Consider the following 17,612-nt stretch of genomic DNA (forward strand, 5'->3'; position numbering starts at 1 on the left):
CCACTGTCAGTCCATGCAGCTGGCTAGAACCAAAACAGTTGAACATGATCATCATGCAACTCGAAACATATTGAAATATAAAAAAATACGCTCTATACAGCAAAGCCTACAATAGGTTACTCCACTGTAGATACTTTCACACTAAATAAAGCACAATAATGTTTTAACTCGAGGTATTTTATTTGACAATAATGACAATAATGACAATGATAAAATGTTATCTATTCTAGTCTAATCTGTTTTACAATTATAGAGTGACAAATATGTATGAAACATTTATGACACAAAATGCCCTCTTAAATAATGCCCCCCCCTTTCCTCTACCACTCTTTTAATGAGGTATCTTTCTCATGCCGCCAGACACCATACATGAGAACACACAATGAAACAAAGACCAATTTGTGGGTCACCAATACATTTCTCTCATACAATTACGGCATTGTTTTTCCGTTACATGCGATAATTCAGCAAAAATGGACATCCCTAAGAGTTCACAGAATATTGGCTACCAAATGCAGTCTTTTTATATCCACATACAAACCCAAATGCCCAGACCACCCACATGACCCACAAACTGTTACTGCAAAGATGTCTAAACCAGAAATGCTGCTTAATGAGTATAGTGCAGTCAAGTGTGTGATACTCCAAATTGGGCTCCTATAGTGACTGTGCAATCTACACGACATCTGAGCTTTCAAAATGTTTACATCCACATCCATGGGTGCCATGTGACGTGATTGGATGAAGCTTCTTGATGAGCTCTAGAGATTAGCAATGTGCAGTCAGATGATGCCATCTGATTTCTTCTTATCCTTACAGAAGCAATTGGTCCTAAAATAAGTAAAACGAGTGCATGAGTAGATTTAAAACCTGGGAAGCAATGAGGAACATGAGACAACATAAAAAAAACAAATGAAACAGTTAAAGATACCTTTTCATATTCTCCAGGTCTTCTATAGTCTCAAGCAGGTTTACGCCTCTCATTTCAGGTAAAAGCATGACCAATGCGCTGTATAGCACAGACATCGTACCTAAAAACAGTATACATGTCCAGTAAGTCACACAGAAATCAGATCTTTCAGTAGCTCAGCACCAGGTTTTTTATCCACATTTTATCCACATATCGCTGAGTGTTATATGTGTGTTTCTTATTGAATAGGGAAGTGGAACATTATTTGCCAAACAGAACAGAGTTCATTGTCAATGACGTTGTGTACAACTTTGTGAAATTGTGCCAGTGGAGGGCAGAGAGATAGGCATGTATCACATCACCTCACTTCTTCTAGGGGTAGGCTCAGTATAGTGCCTGATACCTACCTGTCTATCGGGTTTCTTAACTTTTCTATCGTATAACACTTTGGTCAACTGGTGTTGTTTTTAAAGTGCTTCATAAATAGACTCGACTTGACTTGACTAGGCTCCTGTAACACAAAGTAAAGAATTCCCGTTAGTAAGCAAACCCACCGTAAAGGAGGAGAGGAAGCTCCTGCCAGACGCTAGCCAGCCTATACAATAAGAATGGGGCCACCACAGCACCTATGTCACTGGCTGAGGAACATACAGATACGCCCAGATTTCTGTGGATGGCACAAAGAGGACATTTGTCATTCAAAGGGCACACAGAGACAGCACAACAGCAAAACAGATATGCAATAACCACATGGCGAAGTATGTATGGAATTGTCTTATCACTCAGCTAGTATCCAAATCTTTTGGACCTTTTCCACTTTCTAAGGATCAATGATACGTAAGGAGTGGCGTAGAATCACCTGAGAGGAGTGGGGTACAGTTCTGAATTGGCAAAATTCACTGTCTCAAATCCAATTGCAACAGCCAATCTTCCAAGTATAGCCACTGTTTTCTTCAACCACAGAAGTTCTAAGTCACAGACATTTGATTATTTGTAAAAATAGATGAAGAGGCATGATATAATAATACATTTAAATGAGATGTGTGATGATGCAATGAATGGTTGACCACAAGTTGCATTAAGTGAGTAGTTATAACAGCCACACACCCCTTCCATTCATATGGGGGAACACATGCTCAGCAGGGACTTTCAAATACAATTTATATACCAGTTGCTTAGAACTCCACCAGGAAAAGGAGAAGTCATCTGTATAATTTACATTGTTGATGTAACAGAATGTAATCACCAATACTGAATTACTGTTTAATGATGACCCATACCCTGACCCATTGCGTAACGATTACTCATACACTGACCCTTTATCATATCAGTTTCAGTGAGACATTAGCTGCTTACCTAACGGGACGAATGGAACCACCAGACAACAGACGCCACCAATGAAGTTTGATGTGGCCATGAGGGGGCGCCGTCCAAACCGGTCCACAGTAAGATAGAAAATCAGCCCAGTGGGAATCTCAACTACTGCTGAGATTAAGAAGTCTAAGAACACATTGTCTCCTGTAATTCCCAGACGAAGCACCAATCCCTGGAACACAACTGTGCTTGTAAACCTGGGGATGCAAAACACATGCACAGAAATAAAATTAAAAATATAAATGTAATATGGTGAAAGTAAGAAAACCGAACATTGCACAACTGTGAGTCTGTGTGAATGTATCAGTATGACATTAAGAGTATTCAGTTTGAGTAGTCGCCTGCATCCAAGGAGTAAGTCATTAACAATGCTCCCTGTGGCTATGATTATACAAAGAAAATAGATGCTAATTAATCATGACTTGTTTTGAATTCATTTGCCAAAACCTAACCTCACACCAGACCAAATTACTGAAGAACTGTAACCATTAAACAGTAGAAACATGTCCAAGAAATGTGTTGTTAGTGGTTCACAGGCAGCAAAAACAAAAAAGTGAAGTCAATACATTACGTTATCACTGAATTAAATAGACTGACAGTAATAAGTGATCAATCAGTGGGTTTATGTTTATGTGGGTTCAGTGGGTTTATGTTAAGGTTAATTCAGTTTACTATCAACTGTTTACATGACAGCTTATGAAAGCTCTCCTGTGGGCATTACAAAAAGTCCAGGATGCCCTTTGTCCAGGCTAAACAAGGTGACGAAACATTCTTCAGATGTTTTGAATGTGATTTATCTTTGGCCTGTCCAGGCATGCTTTTCAACGACTTTCAAAGGCTCTGCGAGACTTTAGTCTGACCAAGAGCCTGTGCTAACACGGTTTCTCCAAGCGCTGGTTGACCCGCCTCCTTTAAGTGCCTCGATTTGCTACTGGTCGATGTCAGAAAGCGGTTTGCCGAGTTTAAACCAATAACAACACTCTTTCCTCTGCCTTGAACACGCCTCTACCAAGAGCCGTTGGAGCTGCTCAAAGTTGATTGGTTCTCGACCAAAGGGGGCAGTTCCGCAGATTTCGGGAACTCAGAAATCCTTCCTGATTAGCAGTTGACCAGACCAGCGACAGCAAAAGCCGAAGGTGTTACGTCACTGGGAGGGCGTGCCAGGCTAGCTAAAGGCAAACTTCCGGCAAAGTTCTAGCAACAATGAGGAGTTTGCCACTAAGGGCAAATGTGTGGGCCAGTGATTTGCCACCGCAATAACGACAAACTTCCATTGAACTTCGGATGACTAACCCAATTTGCATATAACGCAACTGTTTGCCAGAAACCTGACATCTCTATAAGGCAAGTATTAATCACTTAGAAAGCTGTTCGGCCCTGTCCGCTGACTGTCCATGACAAATGATTTCACTAGAAAGTATTGTCAATGCATGACATTTGGGAGTATTCTACGATTTCTACATAATTTAGGCTGTTAATCAATCAACCAACCAATCATTCAATTTATTGTGAGTTTAGATTTTTACACAAAATCGAATAATCCTTCTTGAATTTCCCCTTGGGGATCAATAAAGTATCTATCTATCTATCTAATCCAATAATAAAAAAACAAAGTCTCTAATCGGTTATATCTAGTGGTTGGTGATAAGCCGCCTATGTCATAATCTTCATTTCCATTATCATTAGCGTTTTTGTCTATTTTGGAATATTTTCATTCGTCTGACATCAAATATCCCCATGTATAACTAGCACTCTAGATGCCTGTTTGAACTGTTTGAACTACCTGGTCTACTGTATATACAACACCTGGTATGCCAGCTATTTTAGAATTGCTGTACAGAATTCAAAGAACTCAAAATGAAATGTTTTGGTCCCAAGTAAGCAGTTACCAGGCATAAATGAGGATAAAAGAGTTTCTCCTGATGTTTGGAGTCCTGAACAAATCGATAAAAGAAGGGCGGTTCAGATCTTCCTCCTTTTCTGTGAGGGGTTCGACCTAAATAGAGACAACAAAATATACAGGAAAAAGGATTCATAAAATCACCTGTGAGGATACAGCCAGACTTACTTACACACTTACAGTACACCCTTAAGATCTAACAGACTAGCACATTTGCATCTTTTACTGATGAAAATAAGGGACAGAACCACCGCAGAGTGAAGATTAAAGGCATGTCTGTTCTGGTGGAAACACCTGGATATGGTTTCACCTCAAAGGACTCAAAACGCAACAGGTTCCAGTGAAAAGCAATCATGGTTTCCATATGAAGAGTCAACATACATTTCACAGGAATTCTATTTGGGTTATGGGTGACTGTCTCTCTGTTTGAGTCACAAAGGAATGCTCATGAGAAACTTTGACTCATGAGCATGAGTCAAAAAAATGAAATGAAAATGTTCCTCACCCATGTATTAACCACACTGCCCAGTATCCCAATGACTCAGAAGTAGATTCCATATAATATGAAATGCTTAGAGAGTATTAAACATTTGTAGTCGATAGCTAACGGTTATACTGTACAGGTTGAGGGAGGCTTTAGTGGTCCTGTTGTTGTCTGTGGTCAGTTGTCTGTCTATCTGACGAGCTGGATGGTGCAAGACGAATCTACCTAGGCCTACCTACCTATTAGTACACAGTTACTTTCTATTTCACAATCTCCTTGCCGCAAATGTCTCCTATTAGAGGTGACTCTGGAAGATTTCCCCTCTTTTTATACTTGAACCATCAAACCAACTAAAATGCTGCATCATATACATTTACAGAATGCATGTAGTTTTGTATAGTTTTGGGAAGGAAAAAACATACCACCCGGAGGTGTTCTGGCAGACATGTGTTGTTGCATTTAGCCATGCTTTCCACAATAACCATAGCCTCCTTTGTTCTCCTCTGTGATATCAGCCACCGAGGAGACTCTGGAACAAGCCTATAAAGACAACATCTTTCAATCCAGGACACCAAACTGACCAACATAGCAGGTGTGAACAAGTGTGCTATGGATTAAATTGGAGCTCTCCTGGCTGCCTACTATGGTAACTTTTTCTCAACAGGTCACAGTGATATTATGTTATGTTACAGTGACATTGTTACATGTGTGTGTGTGTGTGTGTGTGTGTGTGTGTGTGAATGACATTGCTGATTTACCAGTAGTAAGCCAGAAACATAAATGTTGGGATGGTCATGACCAGCTGCAGGGTCCTCCAGGACTGGATATAATAGGCCAAGCATGGCAGAATCACCATGCCAATGGAGTAGGTCGTTCGTGATAAGACAGACACAAATTTCCTGTTCCTTGATCCAAAGAATTCAATTACTGTAACAGAAAGACATTCCTATATCAGAATACATATTATGCCGTTCAAAACAACCTACAGGGTCTAGACAAAATAATGGAAATGGCACGTAAAATAACATGTGTTCTCTATTAGATCCCTCCCCTCTAACTTTTGTACAGGAGACTGACCCACCAGGTCAAGTTTTGTGGATACTCTTTAGCCACTGCCACTGTGTTCCTCCAAGGAACGTTGTCTAGCACTGCCGCCTCTCCACAGAACATTCCAGACTATTTTGATAGTTCTGCCGTTGGTGAAACAACAAATTAAGTTTGGGAGACTTTTGTGAGACTTTCTCTCTGCATGTTGTTGTAAATCTGGTTCTCTTGCAGTTTGTTTCCTTTTCAGGTTATTTTAGCTCCAAATAATGTATAGAGCTCAACAATCACCGGCTACTCTGGTTCCAGAAGTAACTCTCTAATCCACAATCCAACTGGATTATAAACAATAAAATCGTTAAAGATCGTTGCAAAACACAGTCCAAAACCAGCTATGGCATGATTAAGCAATTGTATATGCTCATATACAGTAGACAGCAAAAATTCAAAGGGCATCTACCATTTTTTGAGAAAAAAATAGCAGAAAAGCACTACACTACCCAAAATCCTAACGCGTAAAGCCAGAGCTTTTGATTCCCCCTATCACCTGCCCTTATTACCTGCTCCACACAGCCAATGATCGGTAACTCCAAACAGCACATTGCACTTTAAGCATAAGAAATGTGAGCTGGAGCACAAAGGCCCAGATGTAGCCTGCTGCTCTGCTTGCTGTTGGGATGGTAGCTCTGAAAAGCACCATTCAGATTGCTAGCGACTAATCAAAACAGACCATGGAATGTTAATGTAATTCATTAAGGCACGCAACAGCAAGTCGTAGACGATGTTTGTACAGTTCACAGGAAAGCTGGCATGCTGGGGAAGCTGCACTTTAAAAGGTGCAGGCGTATAGCCTGCCTGCCTGCTTCTACAGACACAGATGAGATGCCTTTGAACCCCCAAATGCTCTCGCTGGGCCCACTGTTACAGGTGTGCATGTGTTCTCCTACTGTGTATGTGCATCTGGTGAGCTCACTGCTCCTGGTGTACAGTGCTCCTGTTGTACAGTGTGTGTGTGTGTGTGTGTGTTTGTGTGCGTGTGTGTGTGTGTGTGTGTGTGTGTGTGTGTGTGTGTGTGTGTGTGTGTGTGTGTGTGTGTCCTCTAATGGGTTAATGGTGACAAAAAAAGTGATGAGACAAAGGATGAGATTCGGACTCCTGCGCCATACAGCTTAAAGCAACACTAAAGCTCTTTTCCTCTGTTGCACGCACGCTATTTGTTTATCCACCAAATAATGATGTCCACAGACAAGGTAGAGCATGTTGCATGGTTTTATGAAAGTATGATGTATTGCGACATCGAAGTCAAATTGCAAAAAGCAACGCTACCCGATCTGGTAAAGTTACATAGTGCGGTTATAGCCGATAAAGGGCCGCGAAGAGAATGCAGAAGTGCCATTCAACCTGTTACGAGTTGATGAACCGCTGAAATGATTTTGGAAACATTATGTTAAGGTACGAAAAAGTCTTTAGTGTTACTTTAAGCTTGTGCTACAGTAGCAGTACCAGAGTAGCTCTGAATGGGCATGCTGTAAGCACAGGATATGCTAATGTGCTAAATGAGCTATAGTTTATAGCTTCAAGCGCCACCTGATTGCTATGTTCAGTGGATGATTGATTTATATGATGGCTCAGAATAGTGTATTGCAAACAAAGCATACGCTTGCATGGTAGTCAAGCTACAGCAGCCTAACTGTTCTGATTTATGTTAGTTTCGAAAGGTGTATGGCAAGCAATGCATAAGCTGAATAAAGTGCATCCTGGCCGTTCCACTCATTGACTAATTGTACCACGTGCATGTTGTTTTTTAACCTACTCCAATCAGCTCTAAAAAAAAACCTGGAAAGGGAATTCCAAGAAGAGCAGTGTTGTGCACGTTCACACTCTTCAGTAACTAGTTCAAAGTTCAGTTCACACACGTGCAAAGTGAACTGTTCACGTTCATAGTTCACCATTTTTAATTTTGAACTAGTTCAAATTCAGTTCATTTGAATGAAAATCTGTTTCTGACGGAATATAGGCTACAGCCACCTGTTGTTCTCATCTAATTGAGAATGTCCGTAAATTGGGCTTTATTTCGCTGGGCAGATACATTTCTTTTAGGTCTATGGCAGATACCGACGCCTAATAAATGCGGCCGCGCATTTATTAATAATTAATAATAAATGCGTTAGCTGTGCATGCCTGACGGCAGAAGAGTGTAGTTTTTACACCGGGAGTATGGAGGAGGCTGCCTTGCTGCATTACCTGCAGCGATGGAACTGTTCAGTGACATACTGTAGGGCTCTTTGAACACGTTATGCATCCCTCTATCATCACTGACAAGTGCAGAATCTTTCCGCGATTGCATTCATATAGGCCTAGCAGCGGTTCTGTGTACAATGCATCATGCGTAACGTGATCATGGGTAATGTAATAAGGTAGTGCAAAGCTGTAGTTTAGGAGTGGCGCCCGTGGGCAGTGACAACGACATACTGTTTCTAAATTGCCAGCAGATAGTGTCACTCGACTTCTCAGGACAAAATCAATTCCGTAACGTTTAATTGGACATCAACAGTGACGTTCGTCGCTCATTTCCCAAAATCTGAGCGAATTCAAGTTCAAATTCATTATTTACAAATGTGTTGCGTTCAGTTCAGCGTTCACAGAAAAATGAGCGTGTTCAATGAACACGTTCTTTTGAACTCGTTCATGCACAACACTGAAGAGGAGTAATAACAAAACACCATTCAACATAATGCTACATTAATGTAATTATTTAAAAGCATGACCTACCCGCAGATAAGTTAACATAAAGTTAAGATAAAATGTGCATATTACTATTGAATAAGATGGCAGTTTGGGCTACAAACATCGAATTTAAGCATAGACCTAACCCTTGATCTTACTGTGTCCACCTGATCAAAGGTCCATTTAACAATGGATAATCAGGGTGACAATGAGCCTATTTCACAAGATGTCGCCACTGTGTAAACTAACTTCCTCTGGAACAGCTCAGTCTATAGGAAAGACTGAAACAGGAAGATGTTTTACCCTGCCAATTAAGGCATCATTAACATCAACTAGGCCAGACACCTGGACACTGTGAAATTGGCTCATTAACACGACTTCCACAAAAGGCCATACCTTGAGATTAACCATACAAAATGGATAACATACCAAGGACATAAGTGGCTGTCCAAGCTCCCTTTGCAAAGAAGCCCTGGAGGAAGCGGAATGCCAGTAGCAAAGGATAGAGGGAGGAGACGGCCACGCCCACCCCAGACAGACCGAGACCAAGCATGGAGACCAGGAAACATGGCTTCCTGCCAAACCTGCAGCACAAGGCAAATTGACCAAAGACTGATGAGCAAAATTCTGATCAATGTGTTTTTTGTTCACCTCCTACAACAGCGCACCGCGGTCAAAGTTCAACATGGTTATGAGCACTTTGCTCGGCACAGCATCAGACCAGTTCTTGCGAACGCAAGCCATTGAAAATAAAGTGTCTCATAGCGCAGTGCTGCCATTTGCGCATGCAATGTGAACCCTGCTTGAATCAGTTATGGGTGTGTTTTGGGAGTAATACTGGTATCCTTTAAACCAATAAGAATGACATTTGTCATTCCCTTAAACAGCAAGTAGTGTAACTTTTGATAGCTTTTACCCATTGGTATTTTGATAGTCAGCGGCACGCGAGACCGTATGGAACAAGGATTCCACTAAACCTCGCTTTACTAAAAACAGTTTGTGACTAGCAGAGTATAGCCTACATGCATCGGCACTCGTCTATTATTTAAACTCTTAGGAAAAGTGAGACTAACTTCACTGTGGTCTCATAGTCAACAATGATAAAACAGTTGTACACAGTTAATTACTTTCACTGTTGACTGACAAGGGGTTACCATAAAAAACCTTAAGATATTTATCCTGCAGAGGAGTTGCTGCTTACATCTCGTGACATTGTGTCTTCAGATTTATATGCGCATATTGCAACCAGGTTTTTCTTGGTCAGAGGCGTAATGATTTTTAGAGGGTGTAAGATAGCGATTTTCGGATCATGTGCCAGACCACACCTTATTTTGCCAGGTTCAATAAAAGTGGAGCAAAAGTGGAATGCGTCGAGAAGTTGGGCTGAACCTTATGCAAATGAAAGCGGTTAACGTGAGGTGATCAGCCAATGAAAGTACATCTTTGGTCCGTCTGATAATAGTTTTGGTTTAATGAAAATATATAAGCTGTATAGTGGAGGAACTGTTACGTTTAGAACAAGTTTACCACAGCACCCTATCAAAAAGATCTTGTTGGCGGCTTAAACCAAGACAGAAAGGTGCTTTGGAGGAATATGTCAGCGATATTTGTGAGTGTTTAAAAAAAAGATATTAAAATTCCTTGCAATGGTTAACAGTATCATGTGTTAAGTAGGCTACCTCTACTTTAGTAGCCTATTTTTGCTGCCATTATGTATTTTGATTAAAATAAATGCTACACCTTTAGCCCACTACAAGCCCACGAGCGGCAACAAGAGGGTACGCATCTACAAGTGTATTCACGCTGCAATTAATGGACACGTCTTGCGCTACGCTTTGCACCACTTTGCGCCGGGTGTACGATAGGGCCCTCAATTGTTCATTCAGACCTTGTTCTGTGACCTGACTACGACTTTAGAGCTTGTGATTTTGGACTGCTTGCCTAACCCTGTAAAACCTGTGTATGGCCTGGACCATAGACATATATACATATATCCATGTACATATATATACGTACAGTATATATATATATATATCATATGGCCTGGACTGTGTAATATATTTACTGTATGTATATCTATGGCCTGGACTGTGTACATGGGTTTCTGCCCTCTGATTCTGTCTAAGTAAAAGTCTGTTCTCTGTACCTGAGTCTGGCTCGCCTGTATCACGTGTGCATTGTACTGTACTTGTCATTGTCCTGTAGCTGCCCTGTTGCTTTATGTTGTTCATGGTAACAAACTAGTTTCCCTTTTGGACACTAATAAAGGTAATTTATCTATCTATGTGCCTATCTATCTTTGTTAGTCTTCTCTCTTTCTTTCTCGTTTCTTGGTGTTTTGAGCCCCCAACGTGTCTTCAAGGCACCGCTTCCTGGAAGGCGCTAAGCTAAGGCCTGGGTTAAGGTTAGGGTTAGGGTTAGGATTAAGAGCCTTTAAAGGTGTGTTTCCACCACCCTGGTTCTGGGACTTTTTTGGGGGAAGGTACTTTTGACCGGGCCACGACTGGCCTGGTCCTCTCAGGCGTTGTGTCTCCATTACAATAATGGCCCTGAATGGACCTCGCGACAACGTCATCAAATCGCGTCCGTTGCTGTAGTAACGTCACTAATCGAAAGCGCCCAAACAAATAAAAAGCAAGCAGCAGCAGAGAAAGAAATCACAACAAGACACAACATGGACACGGACATGGACACAACAGTGACAGCGCTGCCTGGAAGGCAACGTTGGGCGGTCAAAGCACCATCGAGCTTCTTTCTCTCTGTCTCTCTCTCTATACCTCAACACACACATAAACACACACACACACACAGACAATATGCATGTTATCAATTGCCAGACATGGTGTCTAATGAACTATCAACGCCCAATACAAAATACATGCTACTGACAGCCAATGTAATCATGTATTCATAGCCTACATGTAATGTCATGACTGTACTGAAAGTGAAATATTTACAAACCTGTCTGCAAGATATCCAGTGATCAGTGCTCCAATGAAGAAGCCTACAGCTAGAAATACCTGGTTGAGATCGGCTAACCAGGACTTGTCACATACCAGGGAGAACTGCATGGAAGTCAAAATAAAATCTCAATCAATTTTGACAGTTTGACTGGAAATTAAATATTTCAATCTAGCATCTGGAAGTATGGGAATCATCAACAACAACTTCAAAATATGACAGTAAATATTGGAGATTTAATCAAAGCAATAAGCAAGAAAATGCAAACATGCAATCGACCCCAAACGAAGAAGTACTATAGCAATATTAGAGTTGTTTTAGACAAAATAATATAGTAATATTGTAGGAATACTATGTTTTAATCTATAGCATTTTTGGACACAAGCCTAACCACTAGGCTATATGACCATGGGCTAGGCCTACTATAGGAACAACATAGAGTCCAAGAAAATATACAGTTATTACTGAATGTCATAGGCCTATTAGGAGTTCTGCTAAGATCTTATTCGTTAGGGTGAATTGGAAAAGTATGCAGTAACCCAGAAAGAAAGTCGGTCGGTCGTGTAAACTACAGTATATGACGCTCGCAGTTTCTTTTACCCGTTTTACCCGTGAAACTTCTTGAGCAATGTTGATAGTGGTTCAGTTGGCACGTTTTCAGTTTCCATCAATATGCACATTATCATAATCATCCATTCAGAGAACACACTGAAGTTATGTGGCTGCCAAACATTGCTCAAACAGTAATGTTTATGGTATTTGGCATGCAGACGCCTTTGTTCAAAGCGACTAGGCTACAGTGAATGAAACATTTATAATAGTAATAATAATAATAATAATGATGATGATGATGATGATGATGAAAACAACAACATCAATTAACAAATATATAACTATTTAAAAATGTTTTTGAAGTCCAAGACTATCACAGGAGGAACGTAGGCTCATTCCAACAACAAGGAATCAGTGAGGAAAAGTCTTGACTGTGACCTACTAGCCTACATCATCACCTTTTCAGACTGACTTGAACACCCTCTGGATACTATTGTTTAGGCCAATTCAAAAAAAATAACGGACACAAATTCTTGACCGAGAAAACGCAAGGAAAAGCGCACATAGGCCTACATTCTTTAAAGACATTTTAACTACCTCCGTCACAACTGTTGTGTGATTCGAGTCATACACCCATCCATTTTCGCATGATTTGGGTCCAGGTGCATCAGCAAAGGTAGGCCTACTGGAGAGTTGACTGAAGTTGCTGCAGTTAATAAAACTCGCGTTCCAATCAACATCAAAGTTCCGGCAGCGGTCGAAGGATCCAAGGGGTACAGCGTGCTGCCGCAGCTCCCTCTCACTCCAGCCACAGTCTCCCTGGATACGCTCTGCGTGATCAATTCTGCACCAGTGTTCCGGAGAATTGCCCAAAAACACGACCCCGACCAACACAAACGCAAAAAGTGCGAGTGGTAGACACCCTAACACAGAAATTTTCTGCTGATATCGACCAAAGTCTCCCACATGGCTAAGAAGTTCATCAAAGCTTAACATTCTGCAAGACGGCGGCAAAGCTAGTGATCTGTGTCTTCACCAGGTTTGGTGTCAGTCCTTATTTCTCATTGTAGGCTAACACTAAAGAATTAGGAGGTGTGGCCATACCTAAGTCCAACGTCAAAAAACATGTCATAACCTACTTCTCAGAATACAGACACTGTTTGGTCCTTTAATAACCCAAGAGGCTGATTCACTTTACCCTATGGAAGTCATTTATCTACCCTCATGTTTCAAGGGTCAAGGACTGGGCTGCCAAGTGTTTAATATGCCTACAGCTTGAGTGTGTTATTAAATCTCCTCTGGATCTAAGCAATGTGCCATTAGTCTCCTAAAATGTAAATCTCCTACCAGTAGAATCAGAATCAGAATCAGCTTTATTGGCCAGGTTTGCATTTACAAACAAGGAATTTGACTCTGGTTATTCTTTGCACTCAAGTACAACACTCAAGGCAGTAAGCTATAGGAATAAAGGAATAAATAAGCTACATTATACAAATAAATAGATGCTAGGGTGAGGGTAAAACAATTGTCCGGAGGGTGTGTGTGGCCTTGTTGACCCTGTCAAAGTATACCATGGTCATGGACACCCCAACAGGCACAGGCAAGACGTAGGATGCAATACAATTGAAGAGAGGGTGGGAGTAGTGCATTATCAGTATAGACTGAGGTTTAAGATTAAATATAAATGTAGTGCAAGGCAGTACAATGCAATGATGATGTATTAATAACAAAATTGTAACTGTAAGATTGAAGTGCACATGATATGAGGTAGATGAGCAGAACAATGTTGATTCACTTTGTTCGGTGTAAGGGTGGTTGCTATTTCTGAGTGTTCAAAAGAGAGACAGCTTGGGGGAAGAAGCTGTCTTAGGCCTCCCTTTATAAACCCTGGTGAAGTGTTTTTCAAGTGAACACTGTCACTCTGTCAGAATGAATTAATGTATTCTAATGTACCCCTCCCCCTCCTACACACACACACACACACATATAGTATAGGCTACTACATTAAAGGTGCCATTTTCAGCAGGCAGCTATTCTGTACTATTCAACAAGGAATGTTTGGGCTAAAGAACCAAATAGAGGTTTGAGCAATAACCACCATGTGTTGTAAGGGAACGTGGGTAGGTATTTAGGTAACAGGGTAAGACTTGCCAACAAAGGTTACCAGACCTGGTAGCATTACATAGCCAAATTAATGAATTTTGCAAGTGGTGGTGATACTTTACGTATACAGTATAGGCCTATATGACAAGAGTTTGAGTTGATTGTTGTTTTGAATAATTTTCCAAATTATTTTCCTGTTTCTGTCCTATTCTGAGGCTTTCTTCTGCAATCTTAGTATTGCCCCTGGCCTCTTGTGTTTCCTTCCTGTCAATAGCTCCATGAATGTGAGAGCAAAAGTGGCTGAAGTACTATGAAAACACTGGGACTTGCATATTGCTTGCTATGATCAGAACTCCTGTCCAAACACTGAGACCACACACCAAACAGGAATGTGACGCTCAGATAGCCTGCTGCGCATGACTTTACTGTTGCAAACATACAGTATACTGCAGATCCAGAACCTTTATAGAACAGACAGAACTTACAGTGTACAAATTTAGACTCCCAGGTTCTGTCTTTCTTCTGAGGTAAAGCAATAGAATGTTTCCTGATTTTGTTTTGATTAAGCAACCCATGATTCTGCTAATGGATAATCTCATTGAAACACATTATTTTGGTGTCTAACCCTAGGAGGAACTGACACAGCTTGGGACATTGCTCAAACAGATCACCTTATATGGCCACCATATAACACCATAATGACTGAATCCCCCACATTTACCTTCATCACTATCTTGCAAAGTGATTCAGCGCTAATAATAATAAAACAAGGGACAACATTGTGTGTTGAAAATAGTGACACAAATGCAACATGAGAGCAGTGATTACGTTCATTATATTTCATGAGTTGTTAATGATGAGCAGACTGTTACTTACACTATATGGCTACAGTCAAAGGACAGTGAGATACATCATTGATCATTTATCTGCCATGTTTATGGCATTTTCAATTTTTGGGTTAACTGATGGCAGATAGGATGTCGTCCACTCCTGGCCTGTCCAAGGGGCTGGTGCAGCTGTGTGAAAAGAGGACTCTACCACAGTCATCCAGGAGAATATCGCCACCCAGCTGAAAGAAAGCACATCACTCCAATGTAAACACCTTCAAATCATGATGACTGCACTAAACGATTGCAGTCAACAAGGCAGACAAATATCTAGCAAAATCAGAGGGCATTTGGCCCTTAATTGAGTATTATAAAACCACAACATAAGAGAACACCAAATATTTATTTTATTTTTCATCATGAATTGTCAACATGTGTTCACACCACAGGTGCAAATGGTTTCAACTAAACATAATGTCTTAAACTTTGATGTGGGAGACCCACCTGGAACATATCATCCTGAATAGTTGGTAACGGTCGTGGGAACTCAAGGTTGCTGAGGATAAACTCAGAGTACTGAAGCATGTTGTTAAAACGCAAGACTTGCAAGAGAGACACTCCAAAGCCGAATGCAGTGTAGACCTGATAAGACAGTCATCTTTACATTATAAAATCATATAATTTATTTTGAACTAACTGATGAGTCTATTCAAGAGTATACAGGTGTTTATATTTACAACAAGCATGATATGATGCATACTGTAGGTGACAGTGTGGCTTACATTCCTCTGTGGGTCTAGCAACATGTCATAAGGGCAACCTGTTTCCTTCAGCCAGTCTAGTGCTCCCTCCTGGCACCCAAATGAAACTACCACCACTCGGATAGATCTCTGATCTAGGTCCCCCTATGAGCAGAAACACAGGATGGGTGTGTGTGCTGTAACTCGGCAAAATTATACCACATTTGAGAACACTGTATTTTAATATTGCTTCCACAACTACATTCATGCAGTATCTCTAGAGGGGACTTCTACTTCTTGGCAGGAAAACACATTCTTATATATACTGTAAGAATGAATGAAGCCCAGCATCAGTAAATGCCATTGCAAGGCAAAGAGAACTATGTTATAAAAATGCCTGTTCTTGACACAAACTTTTCCAGTATAGGTTTGTCTCTCTTTCTGAAAGTGTCCTGTACACATATGTGGCACAAGGTACATTCCATCTCTCCTTAGTGCCAGACAGACAGATAGCTCAGAGATGACCGGGGGAAGTTATACCTGACGGGCCTGTAGCTCCTTGAAATGGAGGCGGCAAAGGAGGCAGGAGAACTGCCGTATTAAAACCAGCAGGGTTTTAGTGCCTTTCACCAAGTATTTCCTTAAACTTACATCACTGCATTCAAAGAGAAAAGCACCCATGAGAACGTGCAAAGATACAATCATTAACAATGAGCTTGTGTTGTAAGTATTTCAGGTTAATAATTATCCGTCATATCACCCTCACAGTAACAAGGCTCTTTGCATGAGTGAGAGGTGAGTTCTGCAAGTGCAAACTCACGTGCCAGTGCGGGCATCTGAGAACACAGTCTCAGCTGGCAGTGAGGTCACTGCCACTGTCCGGCTTAAGGCATCATCCCTTGGTTGAAGCTCACGGTCCAGCCCCTCCAGGAATGTATCCCAGTCAGCCTGCAGAGGACCAGTGGGGAAATGGTTAACTTATCTGTTCTAATGACCTGGAAAATGAATATGGCTTAGAGGAGAAAGAAGGACTGTGAACGTACACTGAGCTGTAAAAGGTCTTCTACTACATCCTGTACTTCTGCATGACTAAAAGAGAGGTGATAAAAAATGTCCAGTGAAATTTGACAGCCATAGCGCAGACAGCCATCGCCATCCTTATCTTATATCTTATCTAAAGATTACAGAGCAGGTTATAGGCCTACATGGCCAGTGTTCATTCTCATTCTATTATTTTTGTTTTAAACAGGGCTTGCCTAACTCTGTAGGCTGTTGTATCACTCTTCAAGTGGCGCGGAAGTCTTTTTTAAAAATAAAGTGAACAATATCATACCGGAACTTGCTGCCCCAAAGGTCCTCCGCTTCCTTTTTCTTCTTCACAGATAAACTGGAGGGCATTTGAAAGGGACCTCAGAGCAGGGGTCTGATGATGAAACTAATTTAATTTGCCCTAATTGTAATTAATATTTTATTACCCTTTGTATAATTCAGCCCCTGCTGCGATCAACCCCAGAAGTGATTTTGGTCTCTCAATACTGATTTTGTTCCTAATGAAATCTTGCAAGGATCCTAAATAAATAAGTAAGACATTTTTCTCAGTTAGGAAAAGACAGCAGGTTAGCCTTCGGCCAAACTGTAAGGAGCTATTTTGGTAAGTTTCTGTCCACAGGCCAATTTGAAATCCACCAAGGTATTCACATTATTCACGATAATAACAGTGTTACTAATGGTAGGCTAGATAAGTCCATTTCAGACAATTAGCGAACTACATAGTAATGTTCGAAAAGAACGCAGCTCGCATTATTTTTAAGCCTACCAGTTTTGACTTCTCCTTGTGCGATTTGTAGTAAGCTCCTCCCGGTTAAAATAAACTTTGTCAATGTGTTTACAAGCGTTTCGGGGGAGTCAGCCGTCTTCTCAGCCATTTTGCCGACCGTTGGTATCAAAGTTTCAGCAAAGATATTTATAGTAGCGAGATGTGTTAAGCAAT

The 17,612-nt window shown here is 41.0% G+C and overlaps 2 protein-coding genes across 3 annotated transcripts; both read right to left on the reverse strand.

Annotated features, from left to right (window-relative positions):
- Window positions 1-296: 296 nt before the first annotated feature.
- Window positions 297-12,978, reverse strand: slc22a3 (solute carrier family 22 member 3). The gene is made up of 11 exons (XM_062522964.1): window positions 12,550-12,978; window positions 11,401-11,504; window positions 8,869-9,023; window positions 5,427-5,595; window positions 5,091-5,208; window positions 4,174-4,280; window positions 2,267-2,481; window positions 1,770-1,878; window positions 1,465-1,577; window positions 932-1,031; window positions 297-831 (listed from the first exon to the last, which is right to left on the reverse strand). The coding sequence occupies exons 1-11, from the start codon at window positions 12,946-12,948 to the stop codon at window positions 783-785; spliced, it is 1,638 nt and encodes a 545-aa protein (XP_062378948.1). The 5' UTR covers window positions 12,949-12,978; the 3' UTR covers window positions 297-782.
- Window positions 12,979-14,757: 1,779 nt separating this feature from the next.
- On the reverse strand, window positions 14,758-17,564 carry LOC134067228 (peroxiredoxin-like 2C). Of its 2 annotated transcripts, XM_062522370.1 has the most exons (9): window positions 17,439-17,564; window positions 17,098-17,191; window positions 16,956-17,009; window positions 16,666-16,711; window positions 16,443-16,570; window positions 16,163-16,277; window positions 15,665-15,787; window positions 15,387-15,524; window positions 14,758-15,124 (listed from the first exon to the last, which is right to left on the reverse strand). In XM_062522370.1, the coding sequence occupies exons 1-9, from the start codon at window positions 17,545-17,547 to the stop codon at window positions 15,014-15,016; spliced, it is 918 nt and encodes a 305-aa protein (XP_062378354.1). In that variant the 5' UTR covers window positions 17,548-17,564; the 3' UTR covers window positions 14,758-15,013. The 2 variants fall into 2 exon arrangements, with proteins under 2 accessions (XP_062378354.1, XP_062378355.1); XM_062522371.1 differs by lacking the exon at window positions 17,098-17,191 and having other exon boundaries at window positions 14,760-15,124; window positions 16,956-17,057; window positions 17,439-17,551.
- Between the last annotated feature and the right edge of the window lie 48 nt (window positions 17,565-17,612).

The sequence above is a fragment of the Sardina pilchardus genome, chromosome 20, assembly GCF_963854185.1.
Source record: "Sardina pilchardus chromosome 20, fSarPil1.1, whole genome shotgun sequence".
NCBI classification, from domain to species: Eukaryota; Metazoa; Chordata; class Actinopteri; order Clupeiformes; family Clupeidae; genus Sardina; species Sardina pilchardus.

Coding starts and splice junctions, on each gene's coding strand:
- slc22a3 (XM_062522964.1), bottom strand. CDS start 12,948: ATGTTAAGCTTTGATGAACTTCTTAGCCATGTGGGAGACTTTGGTCGA. Junction 5,209..5,426: donor ATGTTTCTGGCTTACTACTG/GTAAATCAGCAA, acceptor TTGTCTTTATAG/GCTTGTTCCAGAGTCTCCTC. Junction 832..931: donor GACCTGGAGAATATGAAAAG/GTATCTTTAACT, acceptor TACTTATTTTAG/GACCAATTGCTTCTGTAAGG.
- LOC134067228 (XM_062522370.1), bottom strand. CDS start 17,547: ATGGCTGAGAAGACGGCTGACTCCCCCGAAACGCTTGTAAACACATTG. Junction 16,571..16,665: donor AAGACCTTTTACAGCTCAGT/GTACGTTCACAG, acceptor GGTCCTCTGCAG/GCTGACTGGGATACATTCCT. Junction 15,125..15,386: donor TTCAGGATGATATGTTCCAG/GTGGGTCTCCCA, acceptor GCTTTCTTTCAG/CTGGGTGGCGATATTCTCCT.